Source organism: Corvus kubaryi, unplaced genomic scaffold (genome assembly GCF_017639235.1).
Source record: "Corvus kubaryi isolate FWS band 111438036 unplaced genomic scaffold, C.kubaryi_AGA036_p1.0 74, whole genome shotgun sequence".
NCBI classification, from domain to species: Eukaryota; Metazoa; Chordata; class Aves; order Passeriformes; family Corvidae; genus Corvus; species Corvus kubaryi.
Window position 1 is genome coordinate 3,767,130 of NW_024582061.1, and position 19,371 is coordinate 3,786,500.

At 39.2% G+C, this 19,371-nt stretch overlaps 1 protein-coding gene across 1 annotated transcript in view; it reads left to right on the forward strand.

The window, feature by feature from the left end:
• The window catches only part of ANO2 (anoctamin 2), a 149,051-nt gene that overhangs the window by 40,149 nt on the left and 89,531 nt on the right, over positions 1-19,371 (forward strand). The window contains exons 9-11 of the mRNA XM_042050444.1: positions 244-285; positions 3,640-3,704; positions 18,221-18,355. Coding sequence (XP_041906378.1) covers positions 244-285; positions 3,640-3,704; positions 18,221-18,355 — 242 coding nt within the window. The remainder of the gene's footprint in view (positions 1-243; positions 286-3,639; positions 3,705-18,220; positions 18,356-19,371) is intronic.

Below are 19,371 nucleotides of genomic sequence, written 5' to 3' on the forward strand. Positions count from 1 at the left end.
TCCTATTAAAAATCCAGTTCTCTGCTAGTGTCACTCAGGAGACATCAATTCATAGACACAAATATTTGCTGTCTATGACAATGAAAATATTTTCTAAGTGTGATTCTAATATGAAAACTCTTCTATAAGTACATTTCAAGTTGTGACCTAAAAGTAAAATCAACAATGTAGGAGCAGCTGACCAAACTTTGATTTAGTTTTATCTGCTTTTATGTCAGTTATTAAATTATTTTCTTTCTCCAGGGTGAATATGAAGGCCAAGATGATGACATGAATGAAAGAAAGGTAAAATACATTGCAAAATTTATTTCATATTATATTTAATGTAACAAATGATGTTTTAAATCTCATTGTAAAGCATTAGCCATTATACAAACAATTAGATGTTTTTAGAAATGCATACATTTTTTGAATTACATATTTCCCTCTATTTCTGCATATAAAAATGTTTTTGCAGTATTTTTAGAAAGTCTTCTTATGAAGTATGTCAGTAAATTTAATTTGATATTCACATCTTGAAATGCTTCCAGTTTCCCTCTGCATACATAGACAAGATTGTCAACCTGTCAGGAAGCAAAAATTGCTAAATAAGTCATATAATAATTTTCTTTTTGCAACCAAATTCTACTAGAGAGCAGTGGTTACTAAAATAAAACATAGTTGTACTTCTCATTTGATTGTGCATTCAATTAAATTGCATGCAGTTTCTGAAAATCTGCTTCCAATTATTTTGTAAATAAAGTTTCTAGCTATCAAAAGACATTCAAAAATAGATCAATCCTCAACAGAAACAGTGTGAATTCAAACTGTGTTTTATAGATATATATATATGCTTAATTTTAGAAATGGGAAAGGAACGTTTAATTTCTGTAGTCTATTAAGATCATTTCCATATTGTTCTCTAATGTTTGCTCATTTTATTTTCCTTGATATGCTAACAATAGGATGGGAAGTGCAGAGGGAAAATAGTAGGGAGAAAAAGGGGATGAGGGAAGACCGAAGAAAAAGGGAATGTTTGGATACCTCCAATATTTACATACTATGAAGACTGAATTAACGCAAACTGGGGTCATACAAATAAATCTGATTTCTCCAATGCTGAATTAGTAAAGTTTGAAATCATAATCTTTGTAGTTTCTTGGTAAATAATGTTGCCATTCAGCCACTAGATGTCTTCATGTGCCACATACAATTTAAATTAGAGTATGAACCTTGGTAAGCAAAACAAAGTTAGAAAATAGACTATAAAAGAAGCTTTTTTATTTGTGTCTGTTACTTTGAACTTTTTTGTTCATGAAGGAATTGTCTGCTCTGGACTTTCAGAATTTTCTCTGAGCGGCAGCTCCACAGATAAGTGACTTGGAAAGCAAAAATTTTAGAGAAAAAGACCAAATGAACATTAGTCAATGGAGGAAGATTGGGTACTGTGGACTGGGCGGGCAGAGGGCCTAGAAGGACCAGTGTCTGGAAAAATATTCCCCCTACTAGTTGTATTTTTTGCTGCCCTCTTTTTATTCTGCCTATTAGGCTCAGTTATGAAGTGTTAAGTATTAAAAACATAAAAGCTTCTTTCCAGAAATACTTCATTGATTATTCACATATGTCCCTGCTGCCTAGGCCTTGAATCTTCTGTAGTATTCCTATGCATAACATCATCTGTTTTCTATCTGAATCTAATAGTCTCAGTGTTTAATTTCCTGAAGGACCCTGATCAGGTTTAAAAGAAAGGAGGGCATTTTTGAGCTTTTTTTTTTCCTTCTGCCCTCTTTTTATTTAGCCCATTTTAACTTATCTGTATCTTCCAATTCAATTTTCTCTTGTATAAGCCCCAAAAATGAGTACTGTTTTAGAACAAAAATGAGTAATATTGGCATAAATACCCTTACCAGTTAAGTAATTAATGTTTATGTACCAGTTTATAACATAAAAAGTTAATCCTCATCAACCTTCTTCATGATTACCTTGGAGAAAATGCACAGTGACACCACACCTTTGTCCCCTCCTATGAGAATTAGAAATCTTCAATGAAACCCTCAGATTGAGGGGGCTTCAGTCTTTCCTAAAAGTAAAGGAATGTCCCTGTTTCAGTGTGATTTCTGCTCAAAAAAAAAAAAAAAATCTTTTTGAGAAAGGTGTTGAACAGCAGAATGGTAACAACTCACCATGAGTATTAACACTGGTTTAGTCTTTTTTAAGCTTCTGGCCCACTGGCAACTTCATTGCTGTCCCTGTATTTGCATTAAAAAATCCATGAGGGCTTTGTAACCTACCTGGGAAATCCACTGTTGTCACATACTACAGCAGCATCCCTATGATTAGAAAATTCTCATAAATTTACATGAAGTACCTGTTCCTAAACGGAACGCTATTATAGACAGAGCTTTCTTTTTGCTCCTCAAATTCCATTCTGTAGCTGTGTTCAAAGCAGCCTTTGGGTAGTGTACTAGTTTGAAAGCAAACTAGTGGGAGACACCAAGTCAGAATAACAATTTAATAGGAAAATAAGGGGAAAAAAAAACCCCAAAACAAAAATAAAGGCAGAAAACACTGGGTTAAACTGACAGAGTTTACAGCTCTGAGTCCCTGTTAGGCAGGGTGGTGGTAGCAGTCTGGTAGAATGGTGGCTGCAGTCCTCTGAAGCAGTGATCCTGTAGGAAAAGGGTCTGATCCTCCTCAGAAGGTCCAGTGGTGGCTGTCCAGCTCCTGTCCTCTGGAAATCCAGTGGGAAGGGGTGTCTCTGGTGGTCAGAGTCCCAGATTATATCCATGATGGGATGCTTGGTTCCTCCCTCTGGGTGGAGCATCTCACAATGGGGTAATGAGTCATGAGGCAAAGTGTTGATTAGGCTCATTAACAGAAGATAGTCCGGAGGGAGTTATCTCTGAGTCAGGCGGCAGGACAATGATGGGCCATTAACAGGAAGATAGTCTGGGGGGAGGAGGCAAGGAAACACTGCCCCACCTGGTTTCAACAGCTCATGGGGATGGTGATAGAATACACTGCAACCCGGGATAGGTAGTTTTAAGAATGTAATAGTTTTAACTTTCTTTTGTATATTTGAGTGAATGCATTTCTTAATATGATTATTCATGGAAATTAATAGCAGTTTGCAGGTAATGCTGTGGGGGGTAATGGCAAGCGGTGATTTTGAATAGGCAACAACAAGTATTCATATAAAAATATCAATAAGGCAGCCAGGACAATCCTCTTCAGTGAAGTTGTGTCACATAAATCACGGGAATGAAAGAGGGAGTAAGGAAGACTATCCCAAATTCTTTGCCTGTTGCAGTTGAGTATATTGTGGTCAATCTACCACAGGTCCTGCAAGGTTTGCTTTTATGCCTGACCCGGTTCCCGCTGGATTTCTCCCACTGCAAGAAGCTTCTGTAGGATCTGGGTTTTCCTTTGAGCTCTCTGTAGGCTGTGGGTGAATTTGCATATCCAACAGCAGGCGTGGCCTTGTGTGATGTCCCCAGCATGGGGACAAAACTGTTTTTTCTATGGGCTCCACTGGGTATAGCAGCCCCAGGAGTAGAGCAAATATTTTTAACTCTTAGAAGATGTTTGTGAAAAAAGAAGGGATAACTCGTTTCAAGATAATTTTCAGTTTTGTTTTGTTTTGTTTTTTTCTTTATTTAGTTGCTGTATCAAGAATGGGCAAGATATGGAGTGTTTTACAAGTTTCAGCCTATTGATCTCATAAGGTAATGTGGACTTGGATAAAACACCAAGGGACCTGGTTCTGAGGTGATGTAGATTAATTCACTTCCACTTCAGCAAATGAAATCTTGGATTGATCGGAACATTAAAAATAATGCCCTCACCAGTTTTCTGTGGCTCTGATGATAATTTACTATAACAAAAATACACTCAACAATTATTATGTATGCTTTTGTATAGTGCTTATTCCTGGAAGAATGTCATACTTCAGTTTTTGGGGGTTTTAGGTATTGATTTGTTCAAAGGAGAGGAATTGCCATTTACATTGGTGAATTTTTATTGGAGGGTATGGTCATAAAATCTGGTGAATAATCAGAAGCTGGTGTTCACATCATGAATCAGTGTGAAAGTATTTGACAGTTTTGAAATTGATTTGATTTTTTTACTCCTGGTTTTACAAGTTTTATTCATCTGAACACATCCATATGTGTTCCCAGTGGGGTTTTTTTTGGTGTATTTATGAATTTTTTCCTTATAAACATAGAAGAAGCTGGCTTTAAAATAAGACAAAAAAACCCAGCCATGATTTTTAAGGATTTCCCACAATATCTAAAAGAAAGCCAAAACAAAACAATTTTTGTTGTCTTGTATTTTGTTTGTACTACAAATACTGAGTAAAGAAAAGACATATTTGAGAATACAGCTGACTAGAAATATTCTAATGCAAGATGTCTGTCTAGGAAGACATGAACTGGGATATTAAGAAATAGAAAAAACCTCAACAAATATCTGTTTCTGTGTAATTTGTATATATAAGAAAGATGGCATTTGTTACCATTTATCTGTTGAATAATCAAACTCCAACTAGTTTTTATTATATGATCTGCCCCTATGTGATTACCTGCAAAAGCTGCTGTTGGTAATATGGATAGTCAATAAGCTTTGTAAAATATTTTCGTTATATTTTGAGTTAAAGCTGAAATGCTGCGCATAGTCTTTCAAAGAGTTAAGCACTAACTTTTAATGTGGAGGAATTGGTCCTTACTGGGAGGAAGGTGTTTCAAACTGGCAAATGGAACTGAGACCATCAAACCCTACCAAGGTTCTGCAAGGCTTTGAAATTTCCTCTTTTTTTGCCTCAAAGGTTTTGAGGCAAAATTTATGTACTTTTTGTATGGCAGTTACTCTGGGCCAAGCTGCTGTATGGGACAGGTAAACTCAGAATGAGATTACAACACCTGCTGTGTTGTCAGTAAATATTACAAGCGTTAAATTAAACTGTGACTGGCTAGAGGAATTCTCAAGTTTTAGCAGACCTGACAGCTCAGCTGAGTTAAAAATAGAGGTACATCTGCTTACACTCCATCTTCATTTGTGTTTTGCTGTCTCCATTATAATGTTTCACTGTGCTGATATGATTTCATAGAAATCCTGTGGTTTAAACTTCTATGAGAAACAAAAAGAAGACCAGCATGTGCAATTGATTGTCTGTTCTCAGAGATTACTTTTCTTGCTTTTATCTTCCATATTTTGCTTGACTGCAAGTTTGACTGTTACCACTAAAATAAATGTGTTTTTTATTTCCTGGGTAATGTTAGAGCTTTAGTGTAGATGTACCTGGAGAATGGCCACCCCCTGTTTCTGCCAGTGAAGTAGGTTTCTTCACTTTTGTACCATGGGGGTATCAAGCTCAGCCTTGATTTGGATACTTATTCCCTTGGCAGACATCAGTCGCACTTTGTGTTTTTTGATAATTTACTGTGACCCTCCTTTCTTAGATTGCTTAGATTATACTCAACTTTGCTTTCTGGTTTTTCTGGTGTAACTTAAGTTTAAATCCAGATTTTGATGGACAGATGAAGCAGCATTTATCTTTATACTCAAAGCCTCTCCTGTCTGCTGTTTTCAAACACATTGACTCTGTTGAAGCACGCTGCTAAATTTCTAATATAGCTTGCAAGTATTAAAATTTTTATAGTTAAGATATTTTGAACTATTTCTGTTTCACTCTTATTCAGTAGGAATGCAAACTGAAAGTCGTTCTTTAACTCAAGTGCCTATGCTGGAAGATTAGATGTGGCGCTGTAGAATTATTACAGATTATTCCTGGTGCCTCTGCTCCTTCCTTCTGACCACACAGTTGTTTCCAGTTCCCAACTGATTGTACATCAAAGACAGGAGCCACATACTTGTTATGCTCACTCTTGGTACAGACTGGGGCTTCTCTTCTAAGGTCTGTAATCCCCAGGGAATTTAACTGCATAGTCAGTCTTGGAGAACTTTAAAGTTCTTAATAACAAAAGGAAATAAAGGACCATTATAATATTTACCAACAATTCCATTCACTCCTGTCTCTTAATCTGTAAAAATATTCTTCTCTGGATTTGTGGACCTCTTTGGGCTATAAGAAAAAGCAAATTTTTTTTTGTAAAATAAATGCAGCTGTGAGTAAGGAAGGTTTCACCAAATAAGAACACAGTGGGTGTTACATATTTCTATTCTACAGCAGAGCAATTTCAGTTAAAGACTTAAAGGAAATACATTGTGCAGATTGTGCAAATAGTACAGTGTGAATTGAGGTTTGATTTGTAAGATGTTATAACACCTCATCTCTCAGTGCACATCCAGATATAAAAACTCATTGCTTGAAACACAGTCTGCCTAATGCAGTGCTTTATTTTCAAAAGCATGTGAATGTCCAAATATGAATTTCAATTTTTTTTGTTTCTTTTTAACTCACATGAAGAGGATTATAAACAGTTATTTGAGAGAGAAATCATGAATTTTTTGCTAAAAGATACGTTCGGCAAAAAGTACTGAAAATGGTTTACCTTGTCTTAGTGATCTCCGGAAGGTCTGAGGGATATATTAAAAACTAGAGAATGAAAGCTGCAGTTTTAGAATGTGCAGAGCTCTGGAGGTCTGTCTGCTGTAACACACCTTTTTTGTCATCCTAATTTAAGTATTGATTTTCACCAGAGAGGAGTTTCTCTAGTGTGACTTTTTTGTATGAAGGCACTTGTCAACAGTAGTTCCTCTCAATCCTTGCACTGTAATATAAAAAGTGTTATAAAAACATCTGCAGTTTAGTGATTTTCTTCTATTTTTGATGACTTTCTTTTCTCAGATGAAGATGAGTTCAAGCTCAGATTTTAGCAAGTTCTGCAGTGATGCTACTGTTGATCCAGAGACAGGGAGGATGCTCCTTAAGAGTTCTATGGCCCTGCATAAAGAAAGCAGCATTTATAGTTTTATATATATTACTGAATGTTAATCAAAGTTTTAACAACATGATTTTAGAATTAATAGCTTGTTCTTAGACTTTCCCTCTGCTCAAAGCAGAGCTGGCTTGAAAGCCAGATCAAATTGCTCATGAGTTTTGAAAGCTCCTAGGATGAAGATCACACAGCTTCAACTCTTCCAACACAGCACCACTCTCAAGAAATGTTTCCTTCTCTTTGGACCAAATATTCCTTGGACTGACTTACATTCATTGTTTTTTGTCTTTTAGCAGTGCACCTCTGATGAATTATAGGAAGTGGAAAAAAAAAACCACAGCAAGTGTAAGAAGTGCAGTAGAAATTTATAATAAATTTTTATTTCTGGCTGTAATGCAACATTTATCACTTAGGAGCTCTAAATGACAGATGAAGGGAGTAATCTAAGGTTACTGATGCCACAAAGAGGTGGTTTTCCTCCTGAGACAAAACTTTAACTCCTGGAAAATTGGCATGTTGGACATCTTGAAGCACCTGCAGCTGGGAACCCATGTAGGAACTGAAATTCCAGGAGCGGACAATCCTTGTAGAGTGGAGGTCATCCTTTTATCTCTTGATCTATTAATATAAGATTACCTCACCCTAGGAGAATCAAGCAGAATTGGCTCATTTCTAATTGTGGTGAAGCTTATTTTAATATTACTGCTTCTATAAGGTGCCAGCTCATCTTCTAATGGTTTTTCATATTTTAATTTCTATTTCCCATTTCTAGAACTTCACCAAACTTCTTAGTAGCTAACAGGCTACATTATCTATAGCATGGTTACTTTCAAAGCTCCAAATGCCTCTTGCTGTAAAGCCTGAAACTGGGAAGAAATGTAAAGATTGAGACTATGTATACAATAACTCTTTTTGCAGGAGCAGGTAGGAAAGCCTGTTAACTAAAATATTATTTATAGTGAATAGAACATAAATCAAAACTCGGGAGTTTCTGTTAGTCAAACTGTCTAGCTAATATATTCCCTCCTTCCTATCTTTAACTGTGTTTTCCATTGGTATGGAAAATTGTTTCACCTCAGTGTGTAATGAATTCTGGCCTTTCATTGTAGTGTACCCATGTTGAACCTGCTCTTGACAGAGCATCCCCAGTCCCCCACCCCCGTTCCTGCCATGAATGCTGTGTTCCTAAAGCCTGAAGCTTGCTGTTTTTAAAGCAATGACAGACCTGTGATCCATAGTTTGACTGTCTTAGATCTGGATATTGTTGCCTTCTCTTTGAGTATCTTGGGGCCTGCATAGGACAGTGCTCAATGTAAGCAATCAGGCCCCCAAATTGTCAGTACTGGTTTGCCTTTTGACCTGTTGCTTCTTTCATCAATCTGCACCAGAAAAAACCCAAACCTGGATGTATCTGCTTACCCTACTTAGGGTAGTTTTAAAAGAGAGATAAAGTAAGAACAGGGGAGTTCTGCTAAAATGGTGTTTTTATTGTTGTTAGAGATAAGTGTTTCTTCCTTTGCAAAAATGTGGTTAAGATCAATTTGTGGTACAGCTTGCCCCTAACTGAGCCCTTCTATTCTGCCTAATGCCTGAACAAATGACTTCTTCTTTCACCATGATTTTTAATCACATCTTCATCTCTTTTTTGCTCCACATACTGTGTAGAATTCTCAGGACTTGAAAATAAAGTCTGTGATGTCCAGTCCCAGAGGAAATGTTGTTCAGTCACTGCTTATCCTAACTTTGGGGTTATTTATCCTCAAAGTGGAGATTCTTCTGTATGTTTTAATTCCTTGGCTTCCCTGTCCCTCCTCTGTTATTATTGTGAATGAATCTTACCAAATATCCCATTTTTTTTTTTTTTTTTTTTTTGTGGAGTGCAACCAGTTTGGCAGAAACAACCCGGTAGCATCTGGTTATCTCACAGGGACTGAACAACCCTCCCTGATGCACTGTGTGCCTGCAATTCTTCCCTGACCGTCTTTAGCAGGCAAATCTTCAATGTTCACAGAGATTCTGAGGCTGTCTGCAAGGAATTCTGTTCTAGGAAAAAGACAAAACAGCTTTAAACCTAGGAAAGTGCAGTAATCGAGCAAACATAGCACTAAGTAGAAAAATGCCCAAGAGCTCTACCAGTGTCTTTGACACTTGTCCATCCAGCTCCTTTCCAAAGCTCTGCCAAACACCCGCCTGAGGCAACAATCTGAGCACATCTTCTCCTGTAACCTTATTGCACTTTGAGGCCAACATCTTTTTAGAGTTGCAAGAATCTCTACATGAAGGTTTCTTCCCAACATACGGTACGTCCAGCTCACAGTTCATCATCATTAAAGCTCTCTGGGTGCAGTGGGAAGTGCTATGCCAGCATCCACTCATCCTTGATGTCCTTTTTGCCAGGTCTTACAGCAGAGAGCTTCCTGGAGGGAGCCGGAAGCACGTGGGACCCTGGAGCAGAGTCTGAGCTTGTGAAAAATGAACACTTTCCCCATCATTACAATTCTTTTCCCTTTCCATGGTCTCATTACCCCCCTACAACCCCGGTTTATTTATGAATGGCCTTTATTATCATGTTGTGCATCCATGAAGATGGTCTGCCTTTTAGGAGTTTGATGCTAGAGCAGCACTTTTCAGCTGAGTTGTATGGAGTTCTCCCTCCCCTCACTGGAACTTCTCATCACAGGGCTTACCCAAGCGCTCCAGCCACTGTTTATTGCAAAGCAGAGGGGTTTTGCTCGTGGTGCATAAATCACCGAGGAATTTGTGTTGAATTATTCTGCTGGCTGCAGGCCTGTGACTGGAGTGAGATGATTTACTTACAGCTCTGCATTTCACAGACTTTGCCAGTCCTGTAGGAAGTGCTTCTCTCTCTGTCTCTTTTGGCAAGAGCTTGGTCTTATTTATTGTTGCTTGTGTGAGAGATGGAATTTTAAACCAGTAGGCTTGGATTGTAATGGTGAGGAAAAACAGATCCCTGCTTTCTGATAAACATATTCCCAGGCTTCAGATCACTGTCTGAGCACTAGGATCCTCATTACCACCCAGATTCCTCCCTCCTGCAGTGGGATTTTCAAAAGCTAGATCCAGCAAAGGGTGTGGGAATCTACACCAGGACTTTTGCAAAGTCAAGGCTCTGAAGATTGAGGTTGTTGCACAACTTCCTGGGGTCTCCCCCTTGGACTGTGGAGTTTTGTAGGCAGCTAGAATTGAGTTTTCTTTGTGTTAAGAACTGTCTCAGGCAAAGTTCCGTAGTGCCTGCATGATGCCTAAATTTCACAGCCAGAAACTTATATTTTTGAATGGACATGACTGATAGGTCCCTTCCAAAAGGTGTCTTTGGAGGTGATATCAGTGTATTTTGATAGGAAATAGAAGTTTGTCCTTTCAGACTGGAGAAAAAAAAGACAGAGGTGAGAGGCCAGAGTTGGAAACAGAAGTTGTGCACATTTAGATATTTACATGCATGTGAATATTTGTAGGCATCTAGAGATGTGTACGGCTGGGAACTGCAGGGAGTAGAAAACAGGTGCTGCATTTGGGTGGTTACAGTTCTGTTTATCTTGCTTGTGGAACTGCTCTTGATGTCTTAATCTTTGCAGAAGGTTCTGGCTCTGGCTTACTGGGCTGAGAGGAGGTTCTTTTCTGGCTCCTGAGTGCTGACCAGGGGTCAAGACCAACCCATTTCTGGTTTAAAGGTATTCCCCCATACTAAGATGCTTTTTATGAGGATCCTCTTTGCACATAAGTTATGTTAGGACAGGCCATGGCTTTGTCTGATCCAGTCACTTGTCTATAACTGGACAAAACCAAGATGACAAGGTAAGAGATCAAGAACTGGGCACCACTTAAAAATTATCCTCAGAAAACACAAGCTTAAGGAAAGCTTTCAATATGGGAGATCTTTGAACTTCCACAGTCAGTACAGAGAGCAGAAAAATTAACACTTTAATGGAATATTGAGCAGGGGGTAAGAAAAGGATGGAGCCAGGCTCTTTTTGGCTATGCCTTGTGACAGGACAAGAGGTGATGGGCACAAATGAGGGTGAGGTAGATTATCCTGTAGTTCCATAGGTCCTTCTTCTTGCCCTTCTTGAAAGTGGGGGTGACATTTGTTTTCCTCCAGCTTTTGGGCACTTCTCCCATTTGCCACCATCAATCAAAGATTATCAAGAACTACCTTGCAATGACATCTTCCAACTCCCTCAGCCTTCATGGGTGCATCCCATCAGGGCCTGTGGGTTTATGGATATCCAGTTTGCTTCAGTATTCTCTGACCTGATCCTCTTCCACCAAGGTGATGAAAAGATAATTTTTTATACTTGTTTTTAATTGGAAATTATGCATCTGTTTATTAGCCACCAGATGGTGTCTATCTGACAGCAGTAACACAGTGCAAGCACTAACAAGGACCTTCTTAATAAAATACCCGAAATGAATTCAGGATCTGCAGTAAGGGTTAGCTATATTAGCTTGAAAAGCAAAAGAGCTCTCATTAAATATTAGTTATTATAAATGAAAGCTATTTAGGAAAAGAAGCCAGTATTTGAGGTTCAAACTCTAGTTAAACTAGATGAAAAAGAATCAGGTAAATTATCTTGTGGAAACTGGAGGTTAGGGAAGTGATGAGATGTCAATGACCTCACATTTGTTCAACAACAAAAAGGCAGAAGAGCAAATTGTAATAGCTATTAAAAAATAAGAAGAAAAAGACTAAGTAACCTCCTTTCCAGTGTAGAAGAAAGGCTGGTTCATATTAAATAGGTTACTTCTTATTTGTATGTGTTTATTATAGAGGAAATATTATCTGTATAAGTGAATGAATTGCTTCTTAACTAGAGTGTCACTTGATGTCCTGAGTTGTTTATAGAATGCAACTTCCTTCCTCACAGGTAAGCTCTGATTGACTCCCATTAACATTGACTTAGCCTCAGGTAGACATGGATTTTTAGTTTTCCAGGTTTGGAATGTTACTGACATTTTAAAAAAATGCTAAATAAAGAGAGAATAATGTAAAGAAAGGTGAGGAGAGGCAGTGTCCATGAGTTGTTTTATGCATGAATTCTTGGAAGTGACAGGCCAAGCACTGCATTCCTCCTGCTGGAAACGCCTCCCCTGAGCAAGGTGTGCTGTGGCTTCTGCAGTCTCAGGGACATTTAGAACTTTTTTTACATTAAGAACACGACAGGCAACATCAACAGTATAATGTAATCAGGCACTGAATCCTTTCAAACCCGTTCTGAAATTTTGTGTTGTCCCAGAACAGAGAGGAGAATGCAATTACAGTACTTCTGACTACCCAGCATCGTGTTGTTTGCTTATCCATTTGGCAGTTGTCAGCCTTAATTTCTGTCTCAGTCACATTACATGTCTACTTATTATGCTTCTATTGTTCTTTCTCCTACAGTCAGTAAACAAAGGCTTTTTTCAGTTTATAATCCATCACCACAAGCTATGCACTTTCAGCTGTATTCTGACAATTTCTTGGAACAGAAGCATAAGGTTTATGAATCTGTGAGGCTCAGGGAGTGGCTTGTCCTAGTTTTATTTCTTTGCAGGATAAGGTTTGGCCTTTTGATATTTTAAATTGCAGTTAATACCCAAATTATTATTATTATTGTTGTTTTTATTATTATTATTTACCCAAGATTTTTGAATCCACTAGAATTTGACAACTTGAATATTCCCTTCCTCCACACACATCACCTTCTCCCTGTTACTCTGCTGAAGAGTAATTTTTCTTAAGAGCCAAAAAAACTAGGGAAAAACACAGTTTTACCTCTAAATAAAATTGAGAATTTCTGTTCTCTATGGAGTTTTGACAGTGGGTTTTTTTTTTTGTCCTATAAGGAATCACAGTTAAAATTCCAGAGTGCCTTGGAAGATAAAGATATCTGTAATTTAGGTAAGTTTGACTCCAAACTTAAATACCATTAGAGGACACAGAAAATATTTGTTAAGAGTAATATTTTCAAACAAAAACTTTAATGAAAAGGGCTTGATTAAATGGCTCTGGTGGCGCATTTTGTCATTCTGTTTTCAGGGGAAAAGGGTCAGTTTCTCAACTCTATTCAAAAGCACACTTTTAATCACTCTCTACTGGACATTCTTGATTTTTGTGTCCAGTATGGGGGGAAAAAAAATGTGCTTTTAACTTGGACAGAGGCTCCTTTCTTTGTTTTCTGTATGCAGAACCAGTTGGCCTTTCTAAAGGACATCTTCTTTCCTACCTCAAACTCAGATGCATTGCAATTTATCTGAGGTTCTGTAGTCGTTATGTTTTCCCCCCTCTTATAATTTTAATAAGAAGAATTTTTCAGTCTCTTGACATGTTGTTCCAAGGGGGATTGTCTTCTGCCAGGATCTTTTTTGGCTTCCATATTGCTCCATTTGGTGCATTCTCTGTGTATCTGGATTTAGCACTGATATTTTCCTTCTTGAGACTGCCTGCGTGGAATATGTGCTGTCAGGCACAACCATGGTAGAAATCTCCAAGATCTCTGGATGCACAGCAGCCTCAGTGCTGCTGCTGAGCAGTAATTCCACCCAGGTGTCCCAGATGGTTGTAATAAATGCTTGAATCCTTCCCTGAGAAAATTTTCAAGTGAAGAAAGAACAGCAAATCCAGAAAAGTTTGGACATAGGCAGCTCTACCTGGAGTGAAATCTTGGGGTGTTCAGCAATGTTCCTGGTCATCTTGTAGTGACTGGGGTTTTCCCTATGCTCCAGCAGTCCTCTTGAAAGAAGTCTGCAGTTTTGAGATGGAAAATTCCAACGGTGGGAACTATTATCTCAGAACCAAGGGAAATATCTGTGTTCTAAACTTATCATGTGCTAGAAATTGCTTCTCACTTTCTAAGGGTAGTCACTGTTCCACCTTCAGTTCAATGGTAGATTTCCTTCTGGTTGCAAAACCTTGAAAGAGTAAACTGTGTTCCTGGGAACTGTTGCTGTGGGTCAGAGAGGGAACACGCACCTGGATATGGCAAGAAAGTTCTAAACTGGCCTTGGCAGTAGAGGTATTCTGACATGAAACTAAACTTTTTGTCCTTCTCCCCAACAGTAGAAACACCCAAATTTCACCCTCAAACTGTGCAAATAGTTTTATTTTGAAGGCACTAGTAATACATATGACTTGTTTGACCTTTTGCACAGGGGAAACCTACCCAAGAGGCAGCTGTAAATCAGTTTCGTTTCACATAGAAACTGTTGCGTCTAAATGACTCCTCCACTGAAGGGGTGGTGGAATGAATTGGAAAACATGAAGTGACAGCTGGCCTAGAGTGGGGTATGGAAATTTAAAAACTGAAGAGTTCTGCACAGATTTCCCAGTTAGGTGACTCAGTGTCCACAGTGCCTTTTCCTCGCTTTTTTAGCTTTTTTCCTGAACGTCTCCGGAGTTCTTTCCAGCGTGTGTCACGCACCACACACTTTATTCGCATTCCAGGTACCCACACTTGTTTTTGCAGAGTCAAACCTTAAGGGTTTGTTCCTTCTTTCTTTCTCCCCCCTTCCCCAGACCTTAGTCTACTTATAAATTGCACAACTTGGCACGGGAGCACTGTGACCAACGTGCAAGCAGAGGGTTTAATAATCAGTTATTCTTTTTGATGTTGGTTTTGCAACCAGACAGACCAGAGTGCATTGCAGATGTCTGGTTTAAATGTTATATGGATGAAGCAGAGGAAACCGAGTCAACGTTTCTGCTTCTCAACATTTCTGGCCTTCTCAACATTTCTAATTCTGTGAGGGAATGCACTTTCTACAGGTGGTTGTTGTTGCTGCTGTTGTAGTTTTTTAATGCTGTTTCTGATAATTTGCAGGAAGAACAGCTCTTGTTCGGCTTCTGAAGGAGTTATGGGTGATTTGGCCAAATCTTTCCTTAAAGGCATGATTCTTGTTCAAGAGAACTCAGGATGTGGTAGGTGGCCATTTAACCAGCCATTTGCAAGTCTTCCAAAATGAAAGGCACAGATTTTCACTTTATGCTTTATCAACACACAGAACAAAAGCCTTGGGTGCTGCTCCTGATAGGAGCAGTACACATTCTTTATCAAAGCCACTTGCATTTTGGTTTGGGAATAACCCCTGTCTCTGTGGAATATGTGTATACAAAGGGGCATTTCCCTAATGTGGAAATAAAGCTCACACAATGCCAGGGGCACACTTTTTTTGTGACATTCTGCAGTATCCATGAACATGCTTTGGAAAGGATTAGTCCTTAGCTTTGTCTGGATACATGTGAGGCAGATGTGAATTAGCTACTGAGGTAGGGCAAGGCTGTGGTCTCAATTCTCCTCTTCTGCCATGCCAGCATAAATCATGGATAATTCCTGTGGGATAATAAAGTAAGACTGGTTTTATCCCAATGTAAATGAGAGAACATGCTAAGTTCTTGGTGTAAATATATAAAAACTTGTAGAAGTACTTTTTCTTGACTTACATCTTTCTCTGACCGTCAAGAACACATTTTTTTCTGCCTTCTGTTCATTCACTACTGAATCCAGCAGCAGCTGCAGTAGATGTTGGTACAGGCAGTCACAGGTGTTTGCAGTGCCTTGATTTCTATTCAGAGGAACTAAAGAAGAGTTCTTGGGATGTGTCAAAGACAGGACGTGTCTATGTCCTGTGTTCTTTTGATGATAAACTCATACTTAAGTTGATAATTATGTTTCCAAGCACTGTCATTGCTTCTCCTTAGATTATTTCACTTTCTGGCACATTGGTGGACTGAGTTTGGGCACAGCATCTTAATTATTTTTTCTTCTTCAAAACAGTTAAGCCAACACAGTGTAGTTTTCTTCTTGGCAAATGATTATTTTACATACTACCAGGACACTGTTGAGCTCTTCTCACTTTCTTTTGGCATGGACACAAATAACAACCCTTCTCTTTATAGGTCACAGATCACATTTATCACTGGAAGGCTTGAAAATTCAAGGGGAAGCCTCGTGAGCCATAAATTTCGACTTCCCTGACCCTGGTCAGCTACTCTTTAGGGCTGTTGGCATTTGAACTCTAATTTGTGGCCCTTTTTCAAAAGATCAGACAGTTTTGAACAGCTTAGATTGTGGACTATTTTTGGTGTCTGCTCCGATCTATTTGAAGCACTTTGCTAGTTGTGCCCATTGCCCATCTCTACAAGCAAGGATGCAGTAAAAAGACATAATCAGAATAATCTCCCTCTGGTCCTCCTTTCCCTCTTTAGTGTCAAACTTAAGGTTGTCACTCCCCAGTCAGAAGGAAACTCGAGAGCAAATGGAGTTTCCCTCTATCCTGTGCTGTTCCAAGGCCATTGCTGCTGTTTGTTGACTCCCACAGGAGACTTGAAGAAAAGCTATAGCCCTTCAGGTTAGTTCTATATTTCAATCAAGTATTTCTTCCCTTACTTCATATTTTAAAAAAAGTGTATTAAAAGTGTGTATTAAATAAACTATATTAACAACATAGTATATTAACAAACAAGTATATGAAAAATATATATTTATTTTCAAATGTGAAAATAAAGGAAAGCTGCTTCTTATAATTACCTAAAAAATTACCTGAAATGTGCCAGGTTAGAGGGCACTCCCACAGTATATGGCTTGTGTTTGCAACACAAATATTTTTATTTATCATTTAATAAAATATGCAAATCATATAATGCCATATTTCCTTGTATTCTCTGCAAATCCATTCTCCCAAGGTGCTTAAGATCTTAAGTTACTGCCATTCAAGTCACGCTGTGATGATTTCACTTGTGCTGATTGATACTTCACATCGTTTGTAGCTCAGGGTACCTTGCAATGTCAGTTGCAGGGGCTGTAGATTCCTGAAATTTCCCAGCTTGTGGATCTCATACTGAAGATAATGTTGTCTGTGTATCACTTTACAATGCTTTTGTTTGGTTTTTCCCTTTAGGATTGCACGTATCCTTCCTAAAGGATAAGCAAGTTTGGTTAGACATGAGAAGATACAGGTGCTCATGGAAGGCAACACTGAGCTAGGCAGGATTGCACTGCCAGTTTTCCGTGGGAGAGCCTGAAAGTGCGGCATTAGCTGCAGCTGTGATGGTGTGAGAACAACAGCAGGATTTGTAGTAATAAAAATCCCTCACTCTTGCTTCCCTTATCCATTTCATCTGAGCTGGAAGTGACTGTGGAGGCTTGTCTTGTTGTCCCGTGGCTCCCTGCCATGGTTGCACTCCTGTCCTGTCTCTCCTGTGGCAGGACCGGCCTGGCCCTTAGACCCAACTTGTGGAGCAGAAAATTTTGGTTTGGGCCTCCAAAAACCTCATTTAAGCATTTTCAGTAGGAATGATTTAAATCTGGGGTACTAAACTTGGATAAAACTTTCCTAAGGTAAGTGGGATCAGACTAAATCTCAGATTGTGCTCAACCTTTATGAGACACAAACCTTGTCTGTCTTTTCTTAGACGTTTATTTTCATTTTTGATGCTATCAAAGCGTAAATGTCTCACTGACTCACATTCCATGTCATGCACTGAGTGCTCTCTCTGTAGCTGCTTTCTGTCCAACACTGCTCCATCTTCCTCTCTGGCTTGTGAAATGTTTTAACCTTGTTGGTTTTTGTCTAAATTTTGGTGAGTTCTTGAGTTCTATGAAGCTCTTTGGGTTTTGCAATATTTGTAATCACTCCTAACTGTACTTTGGAATGATCAGCAAGGTTCATCCATGCTTAGTTTACTTCTTGCAGTGTGATTCATGAAGATGCTGGGCTGAGTTCTACCACTTATTTATCAACATCTGCAGTGGGCTGTTCCTCAGAGCAGACACTGTTTTTTCTAACCAGTTGTCCAGGGGCTGTTAAATTGACAAAATATACTTTCTGAAAAGCCAGTGTTAGGTCTGCAGGTAAACTTTCCTCCTTTAGCAGCAATTCCAGAGTGCTGGAATGACAACATCCTTTTTAGATATTAGAGGATGTTGTCAGTATGGTCCCATAGATGTAATTTCTATGACTCTCACTAACTGAATCCAGCAGTACTACAGAGGCAAAACTTAACATACTCCTCCAAGGAGCCAAGAATTTTCCACTGTTTTCTCCTGTTTCACTGACTTCTTTTAAGAGACGCAAAGACCACAGTCTTCCCTGAACAGACATTATGTATTGCAATGATGCCTGCTTAATTTCAGCTCAGGAGAATGATCCAGAACTGTCTTTAACTTCTCACAGCAGAGAAACCCAGAGTACCAAATGCCTGAATCACCCCTTTCATTTGTTCCTATTGTCTTCAAGATACTCAGGGTTTTCGTATTTTAACTTTCTGGGACTGTTTAGTAGCCGTAAAACACATTTAAAAATGATAGCCTTGACACATGCTTTTTCTTCTTTTTTTTCTTTTTCAGGAAGTATTTTGGTGAAAAGATAGGACTTTATTTTGCATGGCTGGGGTTATACACAGAGTTCCTCATTCCATCTTCAGTAGTTGGGATTATTGTATTTCTATATGGCTGTGTAACCATTGAAAGTGACATTCCTAGGTAAGCTTATCTGTGATCCATGGTTTGTTACTTGAAAATTGTAAGACTGTGCTTTTTATTAATCCTTAGTGAGAATAACTGGTTTTAGTTTGTCTGAAGAGCAGTGATGTATCATTACCAACTGTGTGAGCATTACAAACACAGAGGCATTGAACAGATGTTTGAAGGGCACACATTTATTTGACTGTTCAGTGTTTCACCTCCTGAAACAGAAATGTTGAGTGAGTCCACTGCATTGAATTCTTTTTCTAAGACATTAATTTGCTTCTCATGAGAGCACACAGCTCAGTGCTCAATCAGAAAGTCATTATGTAAAACTCACTGAAATTAATGCAAACACTGTCCACGACTCTTGGAATACTCTGTTCTGAGTATAATCAGATCATTTGTACAAGTAAGATGAACAATAGTTACAAGACTTAGAAATGCCAGCAGATCAAGGGATGTGATTCTGGCCCTCTTCTCTACTCTGCTGAGCCCTCCCTGCAGAGCTGCCTCCAGCCCTGGGGGCCCAGCACAGGAAGGACAGGGAGCTGCTGGAGCCAGTCCAGAGCAGGGACACCGAGATGGTGAGAGGGATGGAGCAGCTCTGCTGGGAGGAAAGGCTGAGAGAATTGGGATTGTTCAGCCTGGAGAAGAGAAGGGAATCTTTGGGGTGACACAACTGTGGCCTTCCAGTGCCTGAAGGGAACCTGCCAAAAATGGAGAGAGACTCTTGACAAGGGCCTGGAGTGACAGGACAAGGGGCAATGGCTTCACACTGACACAGAGCAGGTTTAGGTGTGATATTGGGAAGAAACTGTGAGGGTGCTGAGGCCCTGGCACAGGTTGCCCAGAGCAGCTGTGGCTGCCCCATCCCTGGAAGTGTCCTAGGCCAGGTTGGATGGCGCTCTGAGCAAGCTGGGATAGTGGGAGGTGTCCCTGCCCATGGCAGGTGGTGGGACTGGATGAGCTTTAAGGTCCCCTCCAACTCAACCCATTCTATGATTCTATATTTGGTCTCCACAGTATTCCCC